The 27,861-nt window shown below is 45.1% G+C and overlaps 1 protein-coding gene across 1 annotated transcript; it reads left to right on the top strand.

Annotated features, from left to right (window-relative positions):
• Nucleotides 1–69: 69 nt before the first annotated feature.
• On the top strand, nt 70–27,152 carry LOC144602189 (uncharacterized). Its single transcript, XM_078414927.1, has 11 exons — nt 70–187; nt 1,424–1,783; nt 3,433–3,753; nt 5,763–5,879; nt 7,288–7,701; nt 8,508–8,891; nt 10,247–10,558; nt 11,962–12,285; nt 18,969–19,280; nt 23,164–23,478; nt 24,555–27,152. The coding sequence occupies exons 1-10, from the start codon at nt 124–126 to the stop codon at nt 23,475–23,477; spliced, it is 2,922 nt and encodes a 973-aa protein (XP_078271053.1). The 5' UTR covers nt 70–123; the 3' UTR covers nt 23,478; nt 24,555–27,152.
• Nucleotides 27,153–27,861: the final 709 nt, after the last annotated feature.

The following is a 27,861-nucleotide window of genomic DNA, read 5'->3' as shown; positions in this document are numbered from 1 at the left end:
CGGGTGAAAGTGAAAGTGAAAGTAAAGAGCGCGGAGGTTTGGGCGCTGCCGGGGTTCCGGGGTGAAGACAGGCGGGTGTGGGGGTTCCCAGGGTCGGGGCTGGTGTGGGGGTGAAGAGCGGCCATGCCGGGCCGTGGCGACTTGTGGCCGGGGCTCCTCGTTGTGCTCGCCCTGCTCGGGGCTGCAGGTAAGACGGGGCGGGGCGGGGACGCGACCCTTCACCAAGCAATGCACACCCACACCAGTGCACACCCACACCAGTGCACACCCACACCAGTGCACACCCACTCCAGTGCACACCCACACCAGTGCACACCCACACCAGTGCACACCCACTCCAGTGCACACTCACTCCAGTGCACACTCACACCAGTGTACACACTTGCTCCAGTGCACCTCGTTCCATTGCATACTCACACTCACTCCAGTGCACACCCACTCCAGTGCACACTCACTCCAGTGCACACACACCAGTGTACACACTTGCTCCAGTGCACCTCGTTCAATTGCATACTCACAGTCACTCCAGTGCACACACACTCCAGTGCACACTCGCACCAGTGTACACTCACACCAGTGCACACACACACCAGTGCACACTCACACCAGTGTACACTCACACCAGTGCACACTCACACCAGTGCACAGAGCTGAAGGGAGAGGTTTGGCAGGCTGGGACTTGGAGCGCGGGAGGCTGAGGGGTGATCTTATAGAGGTGTATACGATCATGAGGGAAATAGATAAATATACACTCTTGCACAGAGTGGGGGAATCAAGAACCACATAGGTTTAAGGTGAGGGGGAGAAAGATTTAATAGGAACCTGAGGGGCAATGTTTTTCAACAAATGAATTAAAATATCTGGGGTTATTTTGCTGAAGTATATACATATGATACATTTTCAAGTGCTGTGTGGACGTAGTTTGTACGCTCTCCCTGTGACTGCATGGGTTTTCCCCGGGTGATCTGGTTTCCCCCCACTCTCCAAAGATGTGCAGTTTCGTATAAATTGTCCCAAGTGTGTAGGATCAGGAGATCATAAGTGATAGAAGAATTAGGCCATTCGGTCCATCAAGTCTACTCCGCCATTCAATCACGGCTGATCTATCTCCCTACTAACCCCATTCTCCTGCCTTCTCCCCATAACTGACACCCATACAAATAAAAAATCTATCAATCTCTGCCTTAAATATATCCACTAACTTGGCATCCACAGTCTTCTGTGGCAAAGAATCCCACAGATTCACCAGGATAGTGCTGGTGTATCGCTGGTCGGCACGGACTCGATGGGCTGAACGGGCTGTTTCCACTCTATCTCTAAAGTAAATTTTCACACTGCTGGCAAAATTCTCTAAAAATTGTTTCTTACCTTTTTGTTCGGTGATTTGTTTGTCGACTAGCAACTTGTTTTTCTTTGAATGCAGAAACAGGAGATCTGGTTGTGTCAATGAATTCAAGAATAGTGGAAGTCCTTGTGAATAAAGATGTCTTGCTAGAATGCCGAGTGTCTGGTTATAAGACCAGTGAAATCAACCTTCAAAATGTCGGTGTCATCTGGTACCTCAAAAGGTTGGGGGCTTCCACCAGGGAGGAAGTGTATACATTCAGAAGAGGAAAGCATACACCTTACAGGAAAGGTGCTGCCATTTTTGATGATGAGTTAAAGAAGGGAATTGCCTCTCTCTTCCTCCCACTTGTGCAATTTAATGAAGAAGGAGATTATACCTGCGTCGTCTTCATCAGCCCAGACCAGGGAATCGGCAAATCTTCAATGGCTGTTTCAGGTAAAAACAATGAACAATTATTTCAGACGAGCACAGTGGTGCAGCGGATAGTGCTGCTGTCTCACACTCCAAAGACCCGGGTTTGATCCTGACTTCGTCAGTGTGGGGTTTGTACGTTCTCCCTGTGGGCAGCACGGTGGTGCAGCGGATAGTGCTGCTGCCTTACAGTGAATGCAGAGCCGGAGACCCGGGTTCAATCCCGACTACGGGTGCTGTCTGTACGGAGTTTGTACGTTCTCACCGTGACCTGCGTGGGTTTTCTCCGCGATCTTCGGTTTCCTCCCACACGCCAAAGACGTACAGGTTTGTAGGTTAATTGTCTTGGTAAATGTAAAAATTGTCTCTAGTGGGTATAGGATAGTGTTAGTGTGCGGGGATCGCTGGTCGGCGCGGACCTGGTAGGCCGAAAGGGCCAGTTTCCGCGCTGTATCTTTAAACTAAAGACTGCGTGGGTTTTCCCCGGGTCGGTTTCCTCCACACTCCAAACATGTGCAGTTTTGTAAGTTAATTGCCTTTGGTAAAATTGTTAAATTGTCCCCACTGTGTAGGATAGTACGGAGTGATTGCTGGTCGGCGTGGACTCGGTGGGCTGAAGGACCTGTTTCCACGCTGTATCTCTAAAGTCCGGTCTAATATATTTGGCCTCTATACAATTACTCCTGCAGTTACACAGAGCAGTACAGTACAATATAGGGACAGGCCCTTCAGCCCACAATGTCCATGTCAAACACAATGCCAAGTTAAACTAATCTCCTCTGCCTGCACATGATCCTTATCCCTCCAGTCCCATGTGCCTTTCTAAAAACCTGTCATATTTCCCTTCACCACTCCTGTGGCAGCATGTTCCAGGCACCCACCACTCTCTGCATGAAAAAAAACTCCCCCCACATCTCATAGATACATAGAAATACATAGAATCTCTTAAACTTTGCTACTCTCACCTTAAATCTAGGCGTTATAGTCTTTGACATTTTCATCCAAGGATAAAACATTCTGACAATCTACTCTTTGAAACAGATCACGAAAAATTATTCACTCAATCTTTATATATATAGTTGCAAGCAGTGTAGCGATACACCTGTAAACTAAAACAAAAAAGTGCCCCACACATCTGCACCAGGTCTCTCCGCATCCTCCGACATTCCAGAGAAAACAATCCAAATCTGTGCAACCTCCTTGTAGCTAATACCACCTAATCCAGTCAACTTTCTACCCTGAAAAGGACACAAAATGCTGGAGAAACCCAAGTGTCCCGACTCAAAACATCACCTGCCCACATTCCCCAGAGATGCTGCCTGACCCACTGAGATACTCCAACAATTCGTGTCTTTTTTTGTAAACCAGCACCTGCAGTTCTTCACATCGGCATTCTAGCTGACTGTGGGGACAGGCTGTGGATGGCACAGTGATAGATTTGCTGCCTTACAGCGCCAGAGAGAGACACAAGTTCCAAACAAAACTAAACGTTTCAATGTTACTCATTACTCATTCAATGCACTCATTACTTGATTTGGATTTAAAGATTTTTTTAAATGTCCACTAATATCAAATGCCTATGGGACATGCTGGCTCGTGTGGGCCGATTGGGCCGAAGGGCCTGTTTCCACACTGCATGACTCCATGACTAACATTGATTATTATCTTTACAGCTAAACCACGAATGAGTTTATCCGCAACTGCTATCATAATTGAGAATGGGACGGAGAAATCGGTGAAATGTGACAGTACTGCATTTTACCCCTTGGCAATTCAGATAAGCTGGCTGAAGAAATCAAAGAGTGGAGAACAGAAGGTCCTGGACCACATTTGCACAGGATCTCCTGTTAGAAATGCAGATGGAACCTACAATGTGTCGAGCCGCATGAGGCTACGTCCAACACTCCAGGACGATGGGAACACGTATGTCTGCTTGGTGAGACACAGATCACTTGGTCAGGGCACAGAGTTGACCATCCATCTGACTGTCAGAGGTAAGTTTCATTTTAGTTATAGAGATAGTGTGGAAACAGGCCCTTCGACCGCACCGAATCCACACTGACCATCGATGGGCCAAATGTGGGCAGGTTAGTCTGGCAGGTTGGACAATATGGACGTTGGGCTGAAGGGCATTTTTCTGTGCTGTATGACTCTATGACTCTAACTGATGGTATTGTGGGTAGGATGCTGACATGGATAGAAAATTGGTTGGCAGGCAGGAAACAAAGAGTATGGATTAACGGGTCCCTTTCAGAATGGCAGGCAGTGACTAGTGGGGTACCGCAAGGCTCGGTGCTGGGACCGCAGCTATTAATATACATTAATGACTTAGATGAAGGGATTAAAAGTAACATTAGCAAATTTGCGGATGACACAAAGCTGGGTGGCAGTGTGAACTGTGAGGAGGATGCTGGAATTTAGAAGGATGAGAGGGGTCTTATCGAAACATATAAGATGATTAAGGGATTAGACACGTTAGAGGCAGGAAACATGTTCCCAGTGTTGGGGTAGTCCAGAACCAGGGGCCACAGTTTAAGAATAAGGGGTAGACTATTTAGAACGGAGATGAGGAAAAACTTTTTCAGTCAGAGTTGTAAATCTGTGGAATTCTCTGCCGCAGAAAGCAGTGGAGGCCAATTTTCTGGATACTTTCAAGAGAGAGCTAAATAGAGCTCTTAATGATGGTGGAGTCAGGAGGTATGGGGGGAAGGCAGGAACGGGGTACTGATTGTGAATGATCAGCCATGATCACATTAAATGGCAGTGCTGGTTCGAAGGGCTGAATGGCCTACTCCTGTACGTATTGTCTGATTGATTGATTGAAAGATATGGCATGGAGATGGGCTCACACAAGCTCTATGTTATCCCACTTTCTTATCCACTCCATACACGCACTAGGGGGCATTTTTTTGTGCAAGCCAACATCTGCAGCAAGGAAACAGGCCCTTTGGTCAAACTTGCCTGTGCTGATCAAGATGCCTCATCTACGCTAGTCCCACCTGCCCACGTTTGGTCCATGTCCCTCTCAACCTTTCCTATCCATGTACCTGTCCAAGTGTCTTTTAAATGTAATTATTGCACCTGCCTCAACTACCTCTTCTGGCAGCTCGTTCCATAAACCCGCCGCCCTCTGTGTGGGAAAAAAAGTTGTCCCTCAAGTTCCCATTAAATTTTTCCCCTACCACCTTAAACTTATGTCCCCCGATTTTGTAATCATCTGGTTTTAAGCTGAAATTCAAAGCTCCTTTACTGGTATATGTTTGGTGTTGGTTGTATTGGAGTAACTCGGGTTACTACATCTCTGGAAAACATGGATGGGCAACGTCTCGGGTCAGGACTCTTCAGGTCTTGCATTTTAATGCAAGCAGTTTGGAGCACAAAATCTGGACGTTTGAGACAAAAACTAATTGTGGTGGGCATTCATTTTCAATAGAGACCAGACACACTAAGTTGTGAAGCATCGCTACAAAGCAAATTCATTAAATACGTCAAATTTGAGAGAGTTGTCTGAAGCAAAATATCCCAGATCCAATGGGGAATACTAGTTTAGCTTAGCTTAGCTTAGCTTAGTTCAGAGATACAGCGTGGAAACTGACCCTTCGGCCCGCCGAATCCATGTCAACTATGTACATTTGTTCTATGTTATTCCACTTTTGCATCCAACACACAAGGGAAAATTTACAGAATACAATGAACCCACTGACCCACACGACTCTGACATGTGGGAGGAAACCGGAGCACCCAGAGGAAACCTACGAGGTCACAGGGACAGCGGACATGCTCCGCGCAGTTAGCACCCGTAGTCAGGATCGAACCTAGGTTTAGTTTCGTTGATTGTCATTTGTACTGAGGTACAGTGAAAAGCTTTACTTTGTCTCTGCCACTGTGAGAAAGCAAATCTACCGCTGTGCTACTCTATCGATGTAGTTGGTTTGGAACTAGTCTTGTGAAATGAATGTAATTTTATTTTTGCTAATTGTTATTAAAACTTTTTTTCTTGCAGAGCCAGAAATCGTTGTACCAGGGGGAATAATAACAGGCTGTGTTATTGCTAGTATACTGCTGTGTTCCTTGATCATGGGCGTTGGATTTTTAATGTATCTAAAAAAATTTAGAAAAGGTAAAGTATCCTTCCCTGTATTGGACACTTGAACATTCAAAACACTTTTATCCTAAGATCTTTTTCTGTGTTCAACATGGTATGGTGTAGAATGCTTGCCGACATCGGACTCGACATTGAGTGTAAGAGGTGTAAGAGTGTCATGTTGCAGCTTTATAGGACTTGGGCTAGGCCATATTTGGAATATTGCGTGCAGTTGTGGTAACCCCTTTACAGGAAGGATGTGGAGCTTTAACACAATGCTGCCTGCGTTAGATGACATTAAATGGAAAGATTGGACAAACTTTGATTATTTTCACTAGAGCGTCAAAGGCCGAGGAAAGATCTGATAGAAATTGTAAAAATGATGTGAAGCATAGATAATGAGAACGTTATCCCCAGGATGTACATGTCAAAGACTAGAGGGCATAACTTTAAGATGACAGGGGCAAAGTTTTATGGAGATGTGGGCAGCAATTATTTTTACACAGAGGTGTGTTGGGGGGTGCCTGGAATGCGCTGCCAGGGGTTTTGGTGGGGGCAGATTCGATAGTGGTGTTTTAGATAGGCACGTGAATATGCAGGGTGTGGAGGGAGGGTTAGGATCACGTGCAGGCAGAGCCGATTACTTTATCTTGGCATCATGTTTGGCATGAGCATTATGGGCCGATGGGCCTGTTCCTGTGCTGTACTCTGTTCTATGTTTCATGCATTTATTCACTACATTGCCTCGACTGAATGTGAACTGTCAGATAATAGCTGATCTCCTGGAAAACGTTAGTTAGGTAGATAGAGTGGACATGGAGAGGATGCTTCCGGTATTGGGAGAGTTCAGGACCAGCGGGCACAGCCTCAGAGTAAAAGGATGTTCCTTTAGAATGGAGATGAGGAAGAATTTCTTTAGCCAGAGGGTGGTGAATCTGTGGAATTCATTGCTATAGACAGTTGTGGAGGCCAAGTCATTGGGTATTTTTAAAACAGAAATTGATAGGTTTGTGATTCCTTTCTAAAGGCGCATCTTTTTATTCTGAGGCTGTTTCCTCTTGTCCTAGACTCTCCCACATCTGGACGCATCTCTCCTCATCCATTAATTTCTATTAACGTCTGACTTTAATAGGATGATCTTTCTTTGTTCTTGAGGTACACCAGCATTTTTGATCTCTGCATTTCTTTTTTATTGCATCCTGATTTAGATGCATTTTTCCATATCCTGGGCTTTATGTTTGTCTCTGATCTACTTACAGATTCTCATGTTTTTTATAAATGTGGAGATACCTAAACTGTAATGAGATATTAAGCCAGGTGTTCTTACATCCATATTTATTCCAGTGGATGTTTTTTATGTAGATAGATGATGAATTTGTTCTGATACTTTTAAAGTGACATCAACCTTTTCCAAAGGAAGAATAACATCAATGTTTTTTTCTAGTGTCTCCTAAAGTGTCTGAAATCGCCAAACCACCACACATTATCCATTTGGAAGAAACTGTTCTGACTTGTCAGATATCAGGATATAAGCCTGCAAACATTTCGCTTTGTTGTTTTCTACAAAGAGTGGGGGGAAATCAAAGTGAGATTTTCCAGTGGAGCTCTGCACCAGGCCAGCCGCAAGCATCTGAGGCGATTGACCAGCAAAGACTTCTCTACAACTGCAACTCTGCAAAGGAGTCTTTCCACATTGAGATGACAGCTGCCACACATGATGGCCGGTCCAATGCGATATGCAAAGTTATATTCATCCCTGATATAAATAAAGATGATGGAACTGTCCTCTCTCTTCACGTTTCACATAGCACTCTTGGAAAGCCTATTACTAAATCCATCCAATTGAAAGTTGAAGGAAGTAAGTATACAGTGCGGCACAGTGATGCAGCAGGTAGAGCTGCTGCCTCACAGCGACAGAGGCCCGGAGTTTGACCTGGGGTGCTGTCTGTGTGGAGTCTGCACGTTCTCCCTGTGACCCTGGGTTTTCTCCGGGTACTCCGGTTTCATCCCATATTCCAAAGATGTGCGGGTTGTAGGTTAATTGGCTCTCTGTAAATTGCCTCTTGTATGTAGGGAAATAACTGCAGGTGCTGGTACAAATCGAAGGTATCACAAAATGCTGGAGTAACTCAGCAGGTCAGGCAGCATCTCAGGAGAGAAGGAATGGGTGACGTTTCGGGCTAAGACCCTTCTTCAGTCTGGTTGGTATGGATTTGTTGGGCTGAAGGGCCTGTTTGCATGCTGTGTTTCTAAAGAAGACTAAATGATGTCAAGAAAACAATAATTTCTGTTTATAAAAGCGTCTTACTAAGTCATTATCTCAGGTAAAATGGAGTTTAGTTTAGAGATACAGCACGGAAACAGGTTCTTCCACCCACCAGGTCTGCACCAACCATGTAGCTCTACCAGCTGTGACGCCCAATTTATTCTGTTTTAACTATATCCTTTTAAATTAGCCGTCCTTTCTGTAAGTATATCTCATGAATAATCTGAAATACTATGAAGTAAATGTTACTAGTGTGTGCGGTGTCTGTTAAAATGGCTGGATTGCAGTTACATCTCAACTGCACTAGACTATATAAACTTAGCAAGCTTTATACAATGCACTGTCAATTCTAAAATCATGAAATCTTCTCTCCTTTTTCCTTTCTTAAATAAAAACAGTTGCACCAAAGATGACCAATATTCTCGCTCCCCCTCACATTATTCATGAAGAGATGATTGCTTTGTCTTGTCCTATTGATGGATTTAAGCCAAGACCACTGGTCATCACTTGGTATCAAAAACCCAACAAAGACATGGGATTGAAAGAAATTGTGAGAAGTCTGTTTGGAAGCAAAGATGTCATTGCTGGTGGGGAAACGGATCTACCCAAATATTCCCACTCTCTAAATGAGTTGACCAACGAAGACAATACTTATAATGTCACCAGTTTCCTAATATTTACACCAACGATCCTTGAAGACCATGACGCAGTGTACTTTTGTGAAGTTGAACATCCGGCTACGACTTCAAAAACACAACATCAGGTCAAACTAGATGTAAAAGGTACTGTCAGAATTTCTCTATTCCTACTATGGATTGTAGGATACAATGGAAGCAAGCTCTTCCCCTTAGCACGTACTCCTACAGTCTGGAATGTGCCAGTCGGCATCATGCCAAGAAGGCCGTGCTGGGAGACCAACAAGTTTCGGGCAAAATGGCTTTAACCAAATCTATCTGCAGATTAGACCAGGCATCGGGGTAATAATTCAGATGAACGTGCTGCCAATTTCCAATCAGGCCTAATATCAACACTTTTTAATGACCCTTTCAAAGTAGGTGGTACCGTAGACAGTGAAGATGATTATCAAAAATCACATTTGGCTTTTGGGCTGTGGAATAGCTAATGGACTTTAATGCAGATAAATACAGTTTGTCTGTTCTCCTTGTGATTGTGTGGGTTTTCTCTGGGTGCTCTGGTCTCCCATACTTCAAAGACCTACAGGTGTGCAGGTGAGTTGACTATTGTAAATTGTCCCGAGTGTATCGGATTGTGGTAGCGTATGGGGTGATCGATGGTCAGCATGGACTCGGTTGGCTGAAGGGCCTATTTCCACTCTGTATCCTAAGTCTAAAGTGCAAGGTGCTGCATATTTGGGAAATTAAACCAAGGCAGAATCTTCACAATGAAAGGTAGGGCCCTGGGGAATGTTGTAGATCAGAGGGATCTAGGAGTGCAAGTGTGTTGTTCCCTGAAAGCAGTGTCGTAGGTAGATAGGGTGGTAAAGAAGGATTTTGGTACATTGGCCTTCATTTGTCATGATATTGAGGATAGAAGTTGAGATGTTATGTTACAGTTGTACAAGATGTTGGTGAGGCAACATTTAGTGTACCTTGTTCAACTTTGGTCACCCTGCTGTAGGAAGGACGTTACTAAGCTGCAAGGAGTGAAGGGAAGATTTACATGGATGTTGCCGGGTCTTGAGGGCCTGAGCTATAGGGGGAGTTTGAGCAGGCTAGGACTTTATTCTTTGAAGCACAGGAGGCTGAAGGCTGATCTTATAGAGGCGTCTTTTACACAGGATAGGGGAATCAACAAACCAGAGGGCATAGGTTTAAAGTGAGAGGGGCAAGATTTAGTAGAAATCTGAGGGGAAACTTTTTCAATCGGAAGATGTTGGGTGTATGGAAAGAGTGCCAGTGGAGGTAGTTGAGGCAGGTACTATGACAATATTTCAAAGACACTTGAACAGATACATGGATACTGTATGAATGGGATGAGCTTAGATGGGGCATCTTGGTTGTGGACAGGTTTGGCTGAAGGGCCTATTTCCGTGTTGTATGACTCTATGACTTGAACAAGAATCTCTGCAGAATGTCTGAACCTTTTACAGCTTCTTTCTCCTTCCCTTTCTCTTCAGCAATCCCAAAATGTGAAGACATTAAGTTGGAGCCAGAAATCCCGATTGCAGAAGAATTTGTTGTTTCAACCTGTAGGATATATTCCTTCTTCCCAAAGAACATTAAAGTTAGTTGGAAAATGGATAACAAACTAATGCAGGAAACTAAAGCTGAAACTGGACCCACCTTAGGAGCTGATGGTCGTTACAGCTTCACAGATCAGTTCAACTTCATCCCTGCAAGAGAAGACCTTGGAAAGATATTAACCTGCAAATTACAGCATGAAAGTATCATAGGCACAAAAGGAACTGGCCGCAAATTGGATAAACTGAGTAAGGAAATGTTTTATTTTGTTTTTATTTTGAAAGATTTCATTATAAAACATCGTCGTCCATTTTTGGTAATTTACCTACAGTCATAGAATGATAGCGCAGGGAAACGGGCCCTTCGGCCCAACTTGCCCACACCAGCCAACATGTCCCAGCAACACTAGTCCCACCTGCTTGCGAATGGTCCATATCCCTCCAAACCTGTCCTATCCATGTACCTGTCTAACTGCTTCTTAAATGTTGGGATAGTCCCCGCCCCACCTCTGGCAGCTTGTTCCATACACCCACCACCCTTTGTGTGAAAAAGTTACCTCTCAGATTCCTATTAAATCTTTTCCCCTTCACCTTGAACCTATGACCTCTGGTCCTCGATTCCCCTACTCTGGGTAAGAGACTGTGCAACTACCCGATCTATTCCTCTTATGATTTTGTATACCTCTATAAGATCTCCCCCCATCCTCCTACGCTCCATGGAATAGAGACCCAGCCTACTCAACCTCTCCCTGTAGCTCACACCCTCTGGTCCTGATAACATCCTCGTAAATCACCTCTGAACCCTTTCAAGTTTGACAATATCTTTCCCATAACATGGTGCCCAGAACTGAGCACAATATTCCAAATGCGGTCTCACCTCTTGCCTTTGTTCGACGTCCCAAAATGCAACACCTCACACTTCTCTATTAAATCATCAACCATTTCTCTGCCCACCTGGCCTATCGATCCAGATCCTGCTGCAATCGTTCACAACCATCTTCATTAAGATGTTGTATCATCAGCAAACTTCCTCTCATGATTTTATACACCTCTATAAGTTCCAAGTTCCAATCTTAAATTGCAAGAATTAGTGACAAACACAAAGTGCTGGAGGAACTCAGTGGGTCGGGCAACACCTCTGGAGAAAATAGATAGGTCCAGACCCAAAACATCACTTATCGTCAGTCCCAATCCGAAACGTCATCTATCCAGGTTCTCCAGAGATGCTGCCTGACCCGCTGAGTTACTACTGCCATTTCATTAGGCCATTCAGCCCATCAAGTCTACTTCGTCATTGAATCATAGTTGATCTATCTTTCCCTTTCAACCCAATTCTCCTGCCTTCTCCCCATAACTTCTGACACCCGTACTAATCAAGAATCTGAAATCTCCACCTTAAAAATTTCCATTGACTTGGCCTCCACAGCCGTCTGTGTCATAGAATTCCACAGATTCACCACACTCTGACTAAATAAATTCTTCCTCATCTCCTTTGAAAAAATACATCTTTTTATTCTGAGGCTGTGGCTCTCCTACAAGTGAAAACATCCTTTCCACATTCACTCCATGTCAATTTTATGTCTATCGTTGGCATGAACGAGCATCTGCAGTTGCTTTTGTGTTGCATTCTATCCAAGAGTTGTTTTTTGCAGTATCTTCTCCATTAATGGACGACATGAAAATTCAACCACAATACCCCAAGCCAGGAGATCTGACAACAATCTCGTGCGGTGCACGTGGCTTCTATCCAAGGGACATTATGTTCAAGTGGTTCAAAAATGAGAAGAGGATTGATGATAAAGAGGTCACATCCACTGACCCGGAGATCGATGGAAACACTGGCCTCTTCTACAGTGAAAGTCGGTGGAAGTATATAATTTTACCAGATGATCATCAAATCGATTTAAAAGTTGAGGCTCTTCATTCTCCAACTTCTCATCGACCTGCTAAGATCTTTCACAGCTTACTCCTTGGAGGTATGAGATATAGTCATAGAGTCATACAGCCTGGAAACAGGCCCTTCAGCCCAACTTGCCCACATCGACCACCATGTCCCATCTACACTAATACCACCTGCTTGCGTTTGGCCCATATCTCTCTAAACCTGTCCAATCCAAGTACCTACCGAATTGTATACATCCACCACTCTGTGTGAGAAAGTTACGCCTCAGATTCCTATTAAATCTTTCCCCCATTTTCCTTAAACCTATGTCCTCTGGTTCTTGATTCCCTTTCTCTGGGCAAGAGACTGTGAGTCGGACCTGATCTATTCCTCTCATGATCTTATCACGTGTATCTCATCTACTTTGTGGCTTGGACTAGTTTGATTTCCCTGCCTTTTTCTTCCTCCTGTCTGAAGAAACGTCCCAACTGTATGTAATATTATGGCGACATAGATAGGGTAGACAGTCAGAACCTTATTTCCCAGGGTGGAAATGCAAAGAATGCAAGGCATAGCTATGAAGTGAGAGGTGGTAACTTTAACGGAGAGGTGCAGGGCAAGTGTTTTTAGACAGAGTGGTGGGTGCCTGGAACGCACTGACAGGGGTGATGGTGGAGGCAGATAGCAGCGTTTAAATTGCTTTTAGATGGGCACATGGATATGGAGGGATAGGGTTCACATAGAAACATAGAAAATAGGTGAAGGAGGAGGCCATTCAGCCCTTCAAGCCAGCACCGCCATTCATTGTGATCATGGCTGATCATCCACAATCAGTAACCCGTGCCTGCCTTCTCCCCATATCTCTTGATTCCACTAGCCCCAAGAGCTCTTTCTAACTCTCTCTTAAATTCATCCAGTGAATTGGCCTCCACTGGCCTCTGTGGCAGAGAATTCCACAAATTCACAACTCTCTGGGTGAAAAAGTTCCTTCTCACCTCAGTTTTAAATGGCCTCCCCTTTATTCTAAGACTGTGCCCCCTGGTTCTGGACTCCCCCAACATTGGGAACATTTTTCCTGCATCTAGCTTGTCCAGTCCTTTTTTAATTTTATATGTCTCTATAAGATCCCCTCTCATCCTTCGAACCTCCAGTGAATACAAGCCTAATCTTTTCAATCTTTCCTCATATGACAGTCCCGCCATCCCAGGGATCAATCTCGTGAACCTACTTCACTGCCTCAATTACAAGGATGTCCTTCCTCAAATTAGGAGACCAAAACTGTACACAATACTCCAGATGTGGTCTTACCAGGGTCCTATACAACTGCAGAAGAACCTCTTTACTCCTATACTGAAATCCTCTCGTTATGAAGGCAACATGCCATTAGCTTTCTTCACTGCCTGCTGTACCTGCACGCCAACGTTCAGTGACTGGTGTACAAGGACACCCAGGTCTCGCTGCACTTCCCCCTTACCTAACCTGACACCATTGAGATAATAATCTGCCTCCAGGTTTTTGCCGCCAGGTTTGTGGATAACCTCACATTTATCTACATTATACTGTATCTGCCATGCATCTGCCCACTCACTATCCAGGTCACCCTGCAACCTCCTAACATCCTCTTCGCGGTTCACACTGCCACCGAGATTTGTGTCATCTGCAAACTTGCTAGTGTTACTTCTAATTCCTTCATCCAAATCATTAATATATATGGTAAATAGTTGCGGCCCCAACTCCGAGCCTTGCGGCACTCCACTCGCCACTGCCTGCCAATCTGAAAAGGACCCGTTTATTTACATAAGAGATGAGATCAGTTTAGCTCGGCATCATGTTTGACACAAACAATGTGGGCCGAAGGTCCCATTTCCCTGGTGTACTATTCTATGTAAACTGAAAAATCTTCTGTCCATGTTGTCCAGAGATGTTGCCTGACCCACTGAGTTACTCCAGCTTTTACCACAATAGTTTTTTCTGATGAGTTATCCTGGGCTTCCAAGCATTGTATTCTGCAATAGAATTTAATCAGGTTATAGAAGTTCTTGAACACACAAGGAACTGCAGATGGAAGTTTACAAAAAAAGACACAAAGTGCATCGGGTCAGCAGCATCTCTGGAGAACAGTCTTCAGACTGATTGTCGGGGGGGGGAGGGGGATAAAGCTAGCAAAAAGGGTGAGGAGGTGACAAAGCCTGGCGAGTGATAGGTGGATACATGTGACGGGAAGGGTTTGATTATCAGATGGGTGGACAAAGGTTAGGGATAAAAAGGAGACAAAAGAGTCATTCAGTAAAGGTCGGGAGAGCAGCAGCAGCAAGGACAACTGTTGGCTGAAAGTAAGTGAGTGTGAATTGCAGGTAAAAGTCCGTTTAAAAAAGAGCGCCAAAGGGACTCTAGCGGGCATTCAGTGAAGCGCATTCCTCCAAGCCCATCAGAGGAAGGCAGGAAAGGAGTGAGTGCAGGGATTGGCTGAGCAATGAAATTAGAAGTTTGGTAAATTGGCCAATTAGCCAATTTAGTGACTGATGTAAACAAGGCTTGCACAAGGGGTGCAGCCCTGTGGAGGGAAGTGCCCTGTGAGAAAAGTGCGAGTCTTTAGCTGCGAGGCTTCGGCGAGGAGGCTGAGGTGAGGAGGATACACTTGTTTTTGAGCCTGATTTGTTTTTTGACACTAAAGTAATGGTGGACAAGTTGGTACAGTGTGTTTCCTGCAGGATGTGGGAAGGTAGGGACACCGCTGGAGCTTCTGGGAGCTACACCTGCAAGAACTGTGTCCAGGTGCAGCTCCTGAATGGACGTGTGGTGGATTTGGAGAAGCAGCTGGATGACCTCAGGGCCATCCGGGAATACGAGAGTTTCCTGGACAGGACCTACTGTGAGGCTGTCACGCCAAGGGTCCAGGTCGAGCGAAGGTGGGAGACTGTTTTAAACATGGACTACAGGAGACCCCTATTGCAAACAGGTACACCCTCTTGGGAGCTGTCGGGGCAGAAGACACTTCCAGTCCGAGTGACGGACAGGTCGGTGGCTCTAATCCAAGCAAGGAGACTCGACCGGGGAGACCGAAGTCGGGAAGAGCCATAGTAGTGGATGACTCCGTTGTCTGAGGTACAGACAGTAGATTCTGTGGCGGCAGGCGGGACTTGAGGATAGTCTGTTGCCTCCCTGGTGCCAGGGTTCAAGACATCACGGAGCGGCTTCAGAACATCCTAGCGAGGGAAGGCGATCAATTGGAAGTAGTTGTGCACGTGGGCACGAACGACATCGGGAGGAAGAGGAAGGCAATACTGCAACGTGAGTTTAGAGAGTTAGGAAGAAGACTGAGAAGGAGGATGTCGAGGGTGGTTGTCTCTGGACAGCTTCCTGTACCTCGTGCTAGTGAGGGCAGGAACAGAGAGATCGGGGATATGAATGTATGGCTGAGGGGCTGGTGCAGGGAGCAGGGATTTAGATTTCTAGACCACTGGGATCTCTTCTGGGGTAGGGGTGACCTGTACAAAAGGGACGGGTTACACCTTAACAGCAAGGGGCCAACATTCTGGCAGGCAGGTTTGCTAGTGCTACAAGCGTGGGTTTGAACTAAGTAGTGGAAGCGGTTGACAAATTGGGAATATGAAGATGGAGTTAAAGGGGAAGCGAATACAGGAGAAATTGTAAATGACTCTCGAATAAATGGGAAGGAAAGTTCTAGATGGGATAAGAGAGTAAGGTCAGGCCCAATAGTGACCGGTGTGAGAGGGGAGGTGAATACCGAAGTTAAAGTGTTGTATTTAAATGCGCGAAGTATAAAAAATAAATTGGACGAGCTTGAAGCTCAGTTAGACATTGGCAAGTATGATGTTGTGGGAATCACTGAGACATGGCTACAAGAGGACCAGGGCTGGGAACGGAATATTCAGGGGTATACGACCTATCGAAAAGACAGACAGGTGGGCAGAGGGGGTGGGGTCGCTCTGTTGGTGAGGAATGATATTCACTCCCTTGCAAGGGGTGACATAGAATCAGGAGATGTAGAGTCAGTATGGATAGAACTGAGGAATTGTAAGGGTAAAAAGACCCTAATGGGAGTTATCTACAGGACCCCAAACAATAGCCTCGATATAGGGTGCAAGTTGGATCAAGAGCTAAAATAGGCTTGATGCAAATGTAATGCTACAGTGGTTATGGGAGATTTCAAAATGCAGGTAGTTTGGGAAAAACAGGTTGGTAATGGACCCCAGGAAAGAGAGTTTGTGGAGTGCCTCCGAGATGGATTCTTGGAACAGCTTGTACTGGAGCCTACCAGGGAGAAGGCAATTCTGGATTTAGTGTTGTGTAATGAACCTGATTTGATAAGGGAACTCAAGGTAAAAGAACCATTAGGATGCAGTGATCACAATATGATAAGTTTTAATCTACAAATTGAGAGGGAGAAGGGAAAATCAGAAGTGTCTGTATTACAGTATAGCAAAGGGGATTACAGAGGCATGAGGCAGGAGCTGGCCAGATTTGACTGGAAGGAGGCCCTAGCAGGGAATACGGTGGAACAGCAATGGCAGGTATTCCTGGGAATAATGCAGAAGTTGCAGGATCAATTCATCCCAAAGAGGAGGAAAGATTCTAAGGGGAGTAAGAGGCACCCATGTCTGACAAGGGAAGTCAAGGACAGCATAAAAATAAAAGAGAAGTATAACATAGCAAAGAGTGGGAAGCCAGAGGACTGGGACTCTTAAAGAGCAACAGAGGATAACTAAAAAGGCAATATGGGGCGAAAAGATGAGGTACGAAGGTAAGCTAGCCAATAATATAAAGGAGGATAGTAAAAGCTTCTTTAGGTATGTGAAGAGGAAAAAAATAGTTGAGGCAAATGTGGGTCCCTTGAAGACAGAAGCAGGGGAATTTATTACGGGGAACAAGGAAATGGCAGACGAGTTGAACCGGTACTTTGGATCTGGCTTCACTAAGGAAGATACAAACAATCTCCCAGATGTTCTAGTGGCCAGAGATCCTAGGGTGACGGAGGAACTGAAGGAGTGTCAGAAAAAGAGAGAAGAGAGTGAAAGTCTTTTTTCAAAGAACTTTGATATTTGAAGGATAATTTAGTTAAGAAATGTGGCCACTCTTGTGTGGGCCATTGGGCTCATCATGTCTACTCCGCCATTCAATCATGGCTGATCTCCCTCTTAATCCCATTCTCCAGCCTTCTCCCTATAACCCCTGACACCATACTAATCAAGAATTAATCAAGTGTAATCTATTCTTATGCTCTTGTTCTTAGGTTTGTTAATGTTGAGGTATAGTCAGATTCTATTAGATTGTATGCAAAATAAGGATTTCCCTGCACCTTGCTGAGTACATGTGACAATAAATTCCAGGTCCACTGTTGATTTCTCCGGCACCCTTGGTTCCAGAGCCTTGCTGGATTACCTGTTTTGCCAGAACACCAGAGGTCACGGCCTCCGTGCGGATTCCAGCAGTACCGGGGCGGTCCGCCGAGGCCGCTGATTGGCCGAGGCACCGGCCTGGGAAGTTGGCTATGGGAACGGATCTGCTGACCACAAGGGCAAATGCCACCTGCCGGTTGGCCGCGGAAGTCCTGATGAGGTCGAGGTTGGCGTCTCACCCAGCCGAGGCTCTACATTTTTGGGGGGATGTCCTGGAGGGGGTAATGATTTCAAGTGCGCTCTCCTAATTTTATCCGAATTAAAGGAGATGTTGTCCCACCATTTGCTGGAAAATCGTTGGTGCACCTGTACCTTTGAACCGTTGCAATGTGAAGCCAAAGGGAGGGATACAGGTGGAAGGGGAGGGGAGAGATAACAGGAGAAGTGGGTGTGCACCAGTGTGGGGGACAGCGAGGAGAAGGGGAGAATGTTGGGGGGGGGAGGGGAGAGATAACAGGAGAAGTGGGTGTGCACCAGTGTGGGGGACAGCGAGGAGAAGGGGAGAATGTTGTGGGGGGGGGGGAGGGGGAGGGGGAGGGGGGGGTGGGGAGAGATAACAGGAGAAGTGGGTGTGCACCAGTGTGGGGGACAGCGAGGAGAAGGAGAATGTTGGGGGGGGGAGGGGAGAGATAACAGGAGAAGTGGGTGTGCACCAGTGTGGGGGACAGCGAGGAGAAGGGGAGAATGTTGTGGGGGGGGGGGAGGGGGAGGGGGGGTGGGGAGAGATAACAGGAGAAGTGGGTGTGCACCAGTGTGGGGGACAGCGAGGAGAAGGGGAGAATTTGGGGGGGAGAGGGGGAGAGGGAGAGGGGAAGGGGAGAGGGGGAGGGGAGAGATAACAGGAGGAGTGGGTGTGCACCAGTGTGGGGGACAGCGAGGAGAAGGGGAGAATGTTGTGGGGGGGGGGGGGGGGGAGAGAGAGGAGGATTGTTACCCAGCATTGGAGAAGTCAATGTTTATTCCATTGGGTTGTAAGTGGAATGTGAGGTGCTGTTATCAGGCAACTGAACCATCTTACCAACAATTAGTGAGCTGTCCTGAGCTTCTATCTACCTTCGGACTTTCATTGATTGGACTTTCCTGTACTTTATCTTGCACTAAACTATATTCACGTTACTACCTTTATCCTCTATCTGTACACTGTGGATGACTCGATTGTAATCAAGTATAGTCTGTCCACTGACTGTATAGCACGCAACAAAAGCTTTGCACCATACCTCGCTCGGTACACGTGACAATAAACTAAACTAAACACCAGTTTGAGTGTAAATGTTCTGGGAAAATTTGTTTACAGAAACTCCACCATAATAGAATTGAGCAATATCTAAACTGTTGTCTGTTTTATTTTTCCTAATAGGAATTCCAAAGCTTTCTGATATCATTCTTGAGCCAGAAACTCCATTCTATGGCCAGCCACTTGTTCTTAAATGCAACGTGACCAATTTTGCTCAGAACAGAATCTCCATCAATTGGCTAATGGACGATAAACCTATTGTGAAAGGAGTCAGGAATACAGATCCCAAGGAGGATCAAGATGGATGGTATCAGCTGTGCTCCAGTCTGGAGCTGATACCCACAGCGTTACATTACAACAAGAAACTTGTCTTTGAGGTGAAAAATGGAGTTACCCCTGAAGTTATTTCCAAACACTTATATTTACCACTTCCAGGTAGGTGAACCTGATGGGGGGAGGGACTCAAACACAGATAGCTAATAGGCAGTGTGTGAGGCAGGAGGCAGAAAAGGGAAACACTCAGACCCAATATGTAGGAGAGAAAGAAGGGAAAAGAAATAAACTGATAATAAGAAATGATGGGTCCCTTAAATGTGTATATTTTAATGCTAGGAGCATTGTAAGAAAGGTGGATGAGCTTAGAGCCTGGATTGACATCTGGAAGTATGATGTTGTGGCGATCAGTGAAACATGGTTGCAGGAGGGTTGCGATTGGCAATTAAATATTCCAGGATTTCATTGTTTCAGATGTGATAGAATCGGTGGGGCAAGAGGTGGGGGTGTGGCATTGCTTGTCAGGGAGGATATCACAGCAGTGCTTTGGCAGGACAGACTAGAAGGCTCGACTAGGGAGGCTGTTTGGGTGGAACTCAGAAATGAGAAAGGTTTAGCAACACTTATAGGGGTGTATTATAGACCGCCAAATAGGGAACGAGAATTGGAAGAGCAAATAGGTAAGGAGATAGCAGATATTAGTAGTAAGCACAGAGTAGTGATTGTGGGTGATTTCAATTTTCCGTATATAGACTGGGAATCACATTCTGTTAAAGGGCTGGATGGTTTGGAGTTTGTAAAATGTGTGCAGGATAGTTTTTTGCAGCAATACGTAGAGGTGCCTACCAGAGAAGGGGCAGTGTTGGACCTCCTGTTAGGAAATGAGACGGGTCAGGTGACGGAGGTATGTGTTGAGGAGCACTTTGGGTCTAGTGATCACAATGCCATTAGTTTCAATATCATTATGGAGAAAGTCAAATCTGGACCAAGGGTTGAGATTTTGGATTGGAGAAAGGCTAATTTTGAGGAGATGAGAAAGGATTTAAAAGGAGTGAAATGGAATTTTTTGTTTTATGAAAAGGATATAATAGAGAAATGGAGGATATTTAAAGGTGAAATTTTGAGAGTACAGAGTCTTTATGTCCCTGTTCGGTGGAAAGGAAAGAATAATAATTTGAAAGAGCCGTGGTTTTCCAGGGAAATTGGACACTTGGTTCGGAAAAAGAGGGAGATATACAATAAATATAAGCGGCAGGGAGTAAATAAGGTTCTTGAGGAATATAAAGAATGTAAAAGGAATCTTAAGAAGGAAATTAGAAAAGCAAAAAAAAGATATGAGGCTGCTTTGGCAAGTAATGTAAAAGTAAACCCCAAGGGGTTCTACAGATATGTCAATAGCAAAAGGATAGTGAGGGATAAAATTGGTCCATTAGAGAGTCAGAGTGGACAGCTATTTGCTGAGCCGGGAGAAATGGGGGAGATATTAAACAATTTCTTTTCTTCGGTATTCACCGAGGAGAAGGATATTGAATTATGTGAGGTAAGCGAAACAAGTGGAGTAATGATGGAAATTATGAGGATTAAAGAAGAGGAGGTACGGACACTTTTGAAAAATATAAAAGTGGATAAGTCTCCAGGTCCTGATAGGATATTCCCTAGGACATTGAGGGAAGTTAGTGCAGAAATAGCAGGGGCTATGACGGAAATATTTCAAACGTCATTAGAAACGGGGATGGTACCGGAAGATTGGCGCATTGCGCATGTTGTGCCTTTGTTTAAAAAAGGTTCTAAAAGTAAACCTAGCAATTATAGACCTATTAGTTTGACGTCTGTGGTGGGAAAATTAATGGAAAAGATACTTAGGGACAATATATATAATTATTTGGACAAACAAGGCCTGATTAGAAACAGTCAACATGGATTTGTGCCTGGAAGGTCATGTTTGACTAATCTTCTTGAATTTTTTGAAGAGGTTACCAGGGAAATTGATAAGGGCAAGGCTGTGGATGTTGTCTATATGGACTTCAGTAAGGCATTTGACAAGGTTCCACATGGAAGGTCGATTAAGTAGGTTAAATCATTGGGTATTAATTGTGAGGTTGCAAGATGGATTCAACAATGGCTGAATGGGAGATACCAGAGGGTAATGGTTGACAATTGTATGTCAGGTTGGAGGCCAGTGTCTAGTGGAGTGCCCCAAGGATCTGTGTTGGGTCCACTGTTGTTTGTCATTTACATTAATGATCTGGATGATGGTGTGGCAAATTGGATTAGTAAATATGCAGATGATACTAAGATAGGTGGTGTAGTTAGTAATGAAGTAGAGTTTCAAAATCTACAGAGAGACTTGGGCCTTTTGGAAGGGTGGGCTGAAAGACGGCAGATGGAGTTTAATGCTGATAAGTGTGAGGTGCTGCATTTTGGTAGGACAAATCAAAATAGGATGTACAGGGTAAATGGTAGGGAATTGAGGAATGCAATGGAACAGAGGGATCTGGGAATAACTATGCATTGTTCCCTGAAGGTGGAATTTCATGTGGATAGGGTGGTGAAGAAGGCATTTGGTATGCTTGCCTTTATAAATCAGAGCATCGAGTATAGAAGTTGGGATGTAATGTTAAAATTGTACAGGACATTGGTGAGGCCGAATCTGGAGTATGGTGTGCAGTTCTGGTCGCCAAATTATAGGAAAGATGTCGACAAAATGGAGAGGGTACAGAGGAGATTTACTAGAATGTTGCCTGGGTTTCAGCACTTAAGCTACAGAGAGAGGTTGAACAGGTTGGGTTTTTATTCTTTGGAGCGTAGAAGGTTGAGGGGGGACTTGATAGAGGTTTTTAAAATTTTGAGAGGGACGGACAGAGTTGACGTGGGTAAGCTTTTCCCTTTGAGAGTGGGGAAGATTCCAACAAGGGGACATAGCTTCAGAATTGAGGGACAAAAGTTTAGGGGTAACATGAGGGGTAACTTCTTTACTCAGAGGGTGGTGGCTGTATGGAATGGGCTTCCGGTGGAAGTGGTGGAGGCTGGCTCGATTTTATTATTTAAGAGTAAATTGGATAGGTATATGGATGGGAGGGGATTAGAGGGTTATGGTCTGAGTGCAGGTAGATGAGACTAGGTCAGGGAGAATGGTCGGCGTGGACTGGTAGGGCCGAACGGGCCTGTTTCCGTGCTGTAGTTGTTATATGTTAAGAAAAATTTGTGTGGCGCAGAGGTGGAGTTGCAGCCGTGCAGCACCAGAGTCTCGGGTTCGATCCTGACCTCGGGTGCCATCTATGCAGAGTTTGCACGTTCTCCCCTTGACCGTGTGGGTTTCCTCCCACATCTCAAAGACCTGCAGGTTTGTAGGTTAATTGGCTTTGGTAAAATTGTAAATTGTCCCTTGTGTGGATAGTGCTAGTGAATGGGCTGATTGTAAATTGTCCCTTGTGTGGATAGTGCTAGTGAATGGGCTGATTGTAAATTGTCCCTTGTGTGGATAGTGCTAGTGAATGGGCTGGTTGTAAATTGTCCCTTGTGTGGATAGTGCTAGTGAATGGGCTGATTGTAAATTGTCCCTTGTGTGGATAGTGCTAGTGAATGGGCTGGTTGTAAATTGTCCCTTGTGTGTGGATAGTGCTAGTGAATGGGCTGGTTGTAAATTGTCCCTTGTGTGTGGATAGTGCTAGTGAATGGGCTGGTTGTAAATTGTCCCTTGTGTGTGGATAGTGCTAGTGAATGGGCTGATTGTAAATTGTCCCTTGTGTGTGGATAGTGCTAGTGAATGGGCTGGTTGCTGGTCGGCACAGACTCAGTGGGCTGAAAGCCCTGTTTCCACTCTGTATCTCCAAAGTCTAAAGTAAAAGTTAATTGACCTCTGTAAATTGTCCCCTAGTGTATAGGGAGAAAATGGGATAACATACAACTAGCATGTACAACTAGCGATGGTCATCGTGTACTCGCTAGCCCTAAGAGCCTGTTTCCATGCTGTATCTCTGACCTAAACTATCCACTGTAGAAAATGAGACCATCTCAATATGTGCATATTCTACTCTATTTTAAGGTAATTTCCCCACTGTGTCTGAAATCAAACACAAACCACCATCTCCAGAGGAAAGCACAGTGGCATCTTTCATGGTTTCGTTGATTGATTATGTACCTCAAGAAATTGAGGTGAAGTGGTTCAAAGGAGAACAACCCTATGCAGGACCTGTGCATAATGGTCAACCTCAGATTGCCCCCAGTGGCCTGTTCTCTTCAACAACAGAAATAGAATTTATTCCAGAACCATCTGATCAGGACTTGGAAATCAGATGTGAGATATTTCATCTAGAAACAAAGAAAAGGATTGAGCAAAAGTGCCGCTTAACATTTTGAGGTAAATATGACTTAGAGCCTGGTTTAGACAAGGCTTGGTTTTAAAATAGCTCGTTTCTTCCCAACTGTTATCACACAACTGAACCGTCATCTCACCAACTGGAGTGCAGTTCTGACCTCCCCTCGGACTTTATCTTGCACCAAATGTTGTACCCTTTAAATTTATGTCGTAGGAGCAGAATTAGACCATTCGGCCCATTGAGTCTACTCCGCCATTCAATCATGGCTGTTGCATCTTTCACTCTCAACCCCATTCTCCTGCCTTTATCCTTTATCTGTTCTCTTTGGACGGTTTGATTTTAACTATGTATATTCCTTCCACTGACTGCAACAAAAAACTTTTCACTGTACCTCGGTACATGTGACAATAAACTAAACTAAACCTTTGGATCATATAGCCCATTCCTGGCAAAATGTCATGTAATACAATGTGCTGGAGTGACTCAGCTGGTCAGGCAGCATCTATGGAGAACATGCATAGGTGACGTTTCGGGTCGGGTCCCTCCTTCAGACTGATTGTACTGGGTTGAGGCAGTGTCATAAACTTCACTATCGTGTAGGAAAGAACTGAGGCAGATCGACTGTCGGTACCTGTAATCTGGTTTACAGGTACCTGTAATACCTGTAAACTCCACTATCACATCTGCCTTCACCACCTCCCCTGGCAGCTTTGAAGGCTCCACCGCCCCCTGTATTAAAAAAAACTCAACCCGTACATCTCCTTTAAACTGGCCCCTCTTGCTTCCAAGCTATGGCCTCTGATATTTGACATTTCCACCCTGGGGAAAAAAAGTTCTGACTATCTACCCTAACTATGCCTCTCATAATTTTATATACTTATATCAGGTTTCCCCTCAATCTCTGTCGTTCCAGACAAAACAATTCAAGTTTGTTCAATCTGTCCCTGTAGCTAATGCCCATAATTCAGGCCGTTAACCACAATGACCTTGCAGTTTGATGCAAGGCAAGGTGAGCAGGAAAATGTAGGTGTTTTCGGGTAACCAACACAGCAGATGCGTGATGTGAATGTTCTTGAGTTTTGTTGAAGGGATATTGATTCTGTTTCTCTCTCCACAGACGTTGCCTGGTCTGCTGACTATTTCCAGAGGGATTTTGTGCCAATATGTAAAGTTGAATTTTAATCTCGCCATAGTAGCTGTGAACCTTTTTATGCTGATGCAATAAATCTGGAGTGAAAAGTGGATGTTCAGGATTCGCGGCTATGAAAGCACACACAGACATAAAACCCACTGCTAAACTTTGCTGCCCTCACTAACTCGGGCCAGTTGATGCATCAAGTTCGGCAACAAAGTGGTTAACTGAAGATTCCCACAAACGGCCTCGAGGTTGTAGAAAGAAGGAACTGCAACTGCTGATTTACTCGCAATGACGCAAAGTGCTGGAGTGGCTCAGGCAGCATCTCTGGTGATGTTTCCAGTTTGGAGCCATGAGTTACTCCAGTACTTTGTGACCTTTAACATTGCAGTTTAGTTTAGAGATACAGTGTGGAAATAGGCCCTTCGGCCCACCGAGTCCGTGCCAACCAAAGATCCCCATGGATTAACACTATCCTACACAATTTTACCAAAGCCAATTAGTCTACAAACCTGTATGCCTTTGGAGTGTGGGAGGGAACCAAAACACCCGGAAAAAACACACAAAGGTCATGGGGGGAATTCACAAACTGCACACAGACAGCGACCATAGTCATGATTGAACCCTGGTGTCTGGTGCTTTAAGGCAGCAACTCTACAGTTGTGCTACCCATGTTAAACATGCTAAAGATGAAGGGTAGCTAAGAAAGCCATCTATAATGCAACATAGATACCAGATGAGTGGAAGCTGCCGTATCAAATTACAGGTTCGCTATCGGAATCTATTTTCAAGTAAATTTGTTGACTGAACCTGTCAAATGGGCAGGCCTAAACATTACTTAATATTATGGCCTGTCATGTTGGAATTGGGATTGCTTTGGAGCTTACAGTATGTGTGTACAGGAACAGGTCATTCTGCCCACAAGTCCATGCCAAACATGATGCCAAATTAATTTAATCTCCTCTGCCTGCCCTATATCCCTCCAGTCCCTGCATATCCATGTGCCTATGTCAAATCTTCTATCGTATCTGCCTCTACTACCACCCTGGTCGTACATTCCAGGCACCCACTACTCTATGTAAAAAAAAACCAGCCCTGCACTTCTTGAAATGTTGCCTCTCTCAGCTGAAAGCTATGCCCTCTGGTCCAATGCCAGGATAAAAGGTCTGTGTTGACCCAATCTGTGCCTCTCATCATTTGATATACCTCTATCAGCTCCCCACTCAACCTTCGCCATTATAGGGGAAACAATCCGTTATTGCCATTGCAGTGTTATCTTCTGCAGAAGCAACAGTAAAATGGCATGATATATGCATTTGTTGCTTCCAATTACTGCCTCATCTGAGAGAGAATACACAGCATATTTTAATTCAGAGCACTTTGATATTGGAAAGTTAGGCAAGATCATGACTCATCTTTGAGATTTACAGGAGTGTTAAGGAGCTTCCAATGGAATATCTAACCCATATAATGTACATAGAACATAAAACAGTACAGCACACGGTCCACAAAGTCTGTGCCAAACATGATGCTAAGACTTAACTAACCTACTCTGCCTGCATGTGCTCCATGTCCTTCCGTTCCCAGCATATCCCTGTGCCTATCTAAGAGCCTCTTAAATACCACTATGATATCTGCCTCCACCACCACCCCTGGCAACGCATTCCATCATGTTCCTTCTGTGCAGAAAAGCTTGCCCCACACCTCTCCTTTAAACTATTGCGCTTCCAACACTCTAACATTTGATATAATGTTGGATGTACATTGACTGATGATAACTACAAGGTGCAGATACTCCATTCTGTAAGATTAAGGCCACAATAGACCATAGACATTTTATGTAAAATTCTCCCTCATCTCTGACACAATTCCATTTCTTTAACATTATGTTCAAATACCATTGACAAAAAAACAGTCCAGGGTAGGGGAATCTAGAACCAGAGGACACAGGTGAAAGGCGAAAGAATTAAAAGGAAACTGAGGGGCAGCTTTATCACATATAGATATATAAGAAAATAACTGCAGATGCTGGTACAAATCGAAGGTATTTATTCACAAAATGCTGGAGTAACTCAGCAGGTCAGGCAGCATCACGGGAGAGAAGGAATGTGTGACGTTTCGGGTCGAGACCCTTCTTCAGACTGATGTCAGGGGGGCGGGACAAAGGAAGGATATAGGTGGAGACCAGAAGATAGAGGGAGATCTGGGAAGGAGGAGGGGAAAAGAGGGACAGAGGAACTATCTAAAGTTGGAGAAGTCGATGTTCATACCACTGGGCTGCAAACTGCCCAGCGAAATATGAGGTGCTGTTCCTCCAATTTCCGGTGGGCACTGGAGGAGGCCCATGACAGAAAGGTCAGACTGGGAATGGGAGGGGGAGTTGAAGTGCTCGGCCACTGAGAGATCAGTTTGGTCAATGCGGACTGAGCGCAGGTGTTCAGCCTGTACTTGGTTTCGCCGATGTAAATAAGTTGACATCTAGAGCAGCGGATGCAATAGATGAGGTTGGAGGAGGTGCAGGTGAACCTTTGTCTCACCTGGAAAGACTGTTTGGGTCCTTGGATGGAGTTGAGGGGGGAGGTAAAGGGACAGGTGTTGCATCTCGTGCGGTTGCAGGGGAAAGTGCCCGGGGTTGGGGTGGTTTGGGTAGGAAGGGACGAGTGGACCAGGGAGTTACGGAGGGAACGGTCTCTGCGGAACGCAGGGAGCGTAGGGGATGGGAAGATATGGCCAGTGGTGGGGTCCCATTGTAGGTGACGGAAATGTCGGCGGATGATTTGTTGGATCCGCTGGCTGGTGGGGTGGAAGGTGAGAACGAGGGGGATTCTGTCCTTAACATATAACATATAACAACTACAGCATGGAAACAGGCCTGTCCGGCCCTACCAGTCCACGCCGACCATTCTCCCTGACCTAGTCTCATCTACCTGCACTCAGACCATAACCCTCCAATCCCCTCCTATCCATATACCTATCCAATTTACTCTTAAATAATAAAATCGAGCCAGCCTCCACCACTTCCACCGGAAGCCCATTCCATACAGCCACAACCCTCTGAGTAAAGAAGTTCCCCCTCATGTTACCCCTAAACCTTTGTCCCTCAATTCTGAAGCTATGTCCCCTTGTTGGAATCTTCCCCACTCTCAAAGGGAAAAGCCTACCCACGTCAACTCTGTCCGTCCCTCTCAAAATTTTAAAAACCTCTATCAAGTCCCCCCTCAACCTTCTACGCTCCAAAGAATAAAGACCCAACCTGTTCAACCTCTCTCTGTAGCCTAAGTGCTGAAAC

The sequence above is a fragment of the Rhinoraja longicauda genome, chromosome 18 (assembly GCF_053455715.1).
Source record: "Rhinoraja longicauda isolate Sanriku21f chromosome 18, sRhiLon1.1, whole genome shotgun sequence".
NCBI lineage: Eukaryota > Metazoa > Chordata > Chondrichthyes > Rajiformes > Arhynchobatidae > Rhinoraja > Rhinoraja longicauda.
The sequence above is the reverse complement of the archived record's forward strand: the minus strand, read 5'-3'. Positions and strand labels throughout refer to the sequence as shown.

Coding starts and splice junctions, on each gene's coding strand:
- LOC144602189 (XM_078414927.1), top strand. CDS start 124: ATGCCGGGCCGTGGCGACTTGTGGCCGGGGCTCCTCGTTGTGCTCGCC. Junction 1,784..3,432: donor ATCTTCAATGGCTGTTTCAG/GTAAAAACAATG, acceptor TTATCTTTACAG/CTAAACCACGAATGAGTTTA. Junction 19,281..23,163: donor CTTATATTTACCACTTCCAG/GTAGGTGAACCT, acceptor CTCTATTTTAAG/GTAATTTCCCCACTGTGTCT.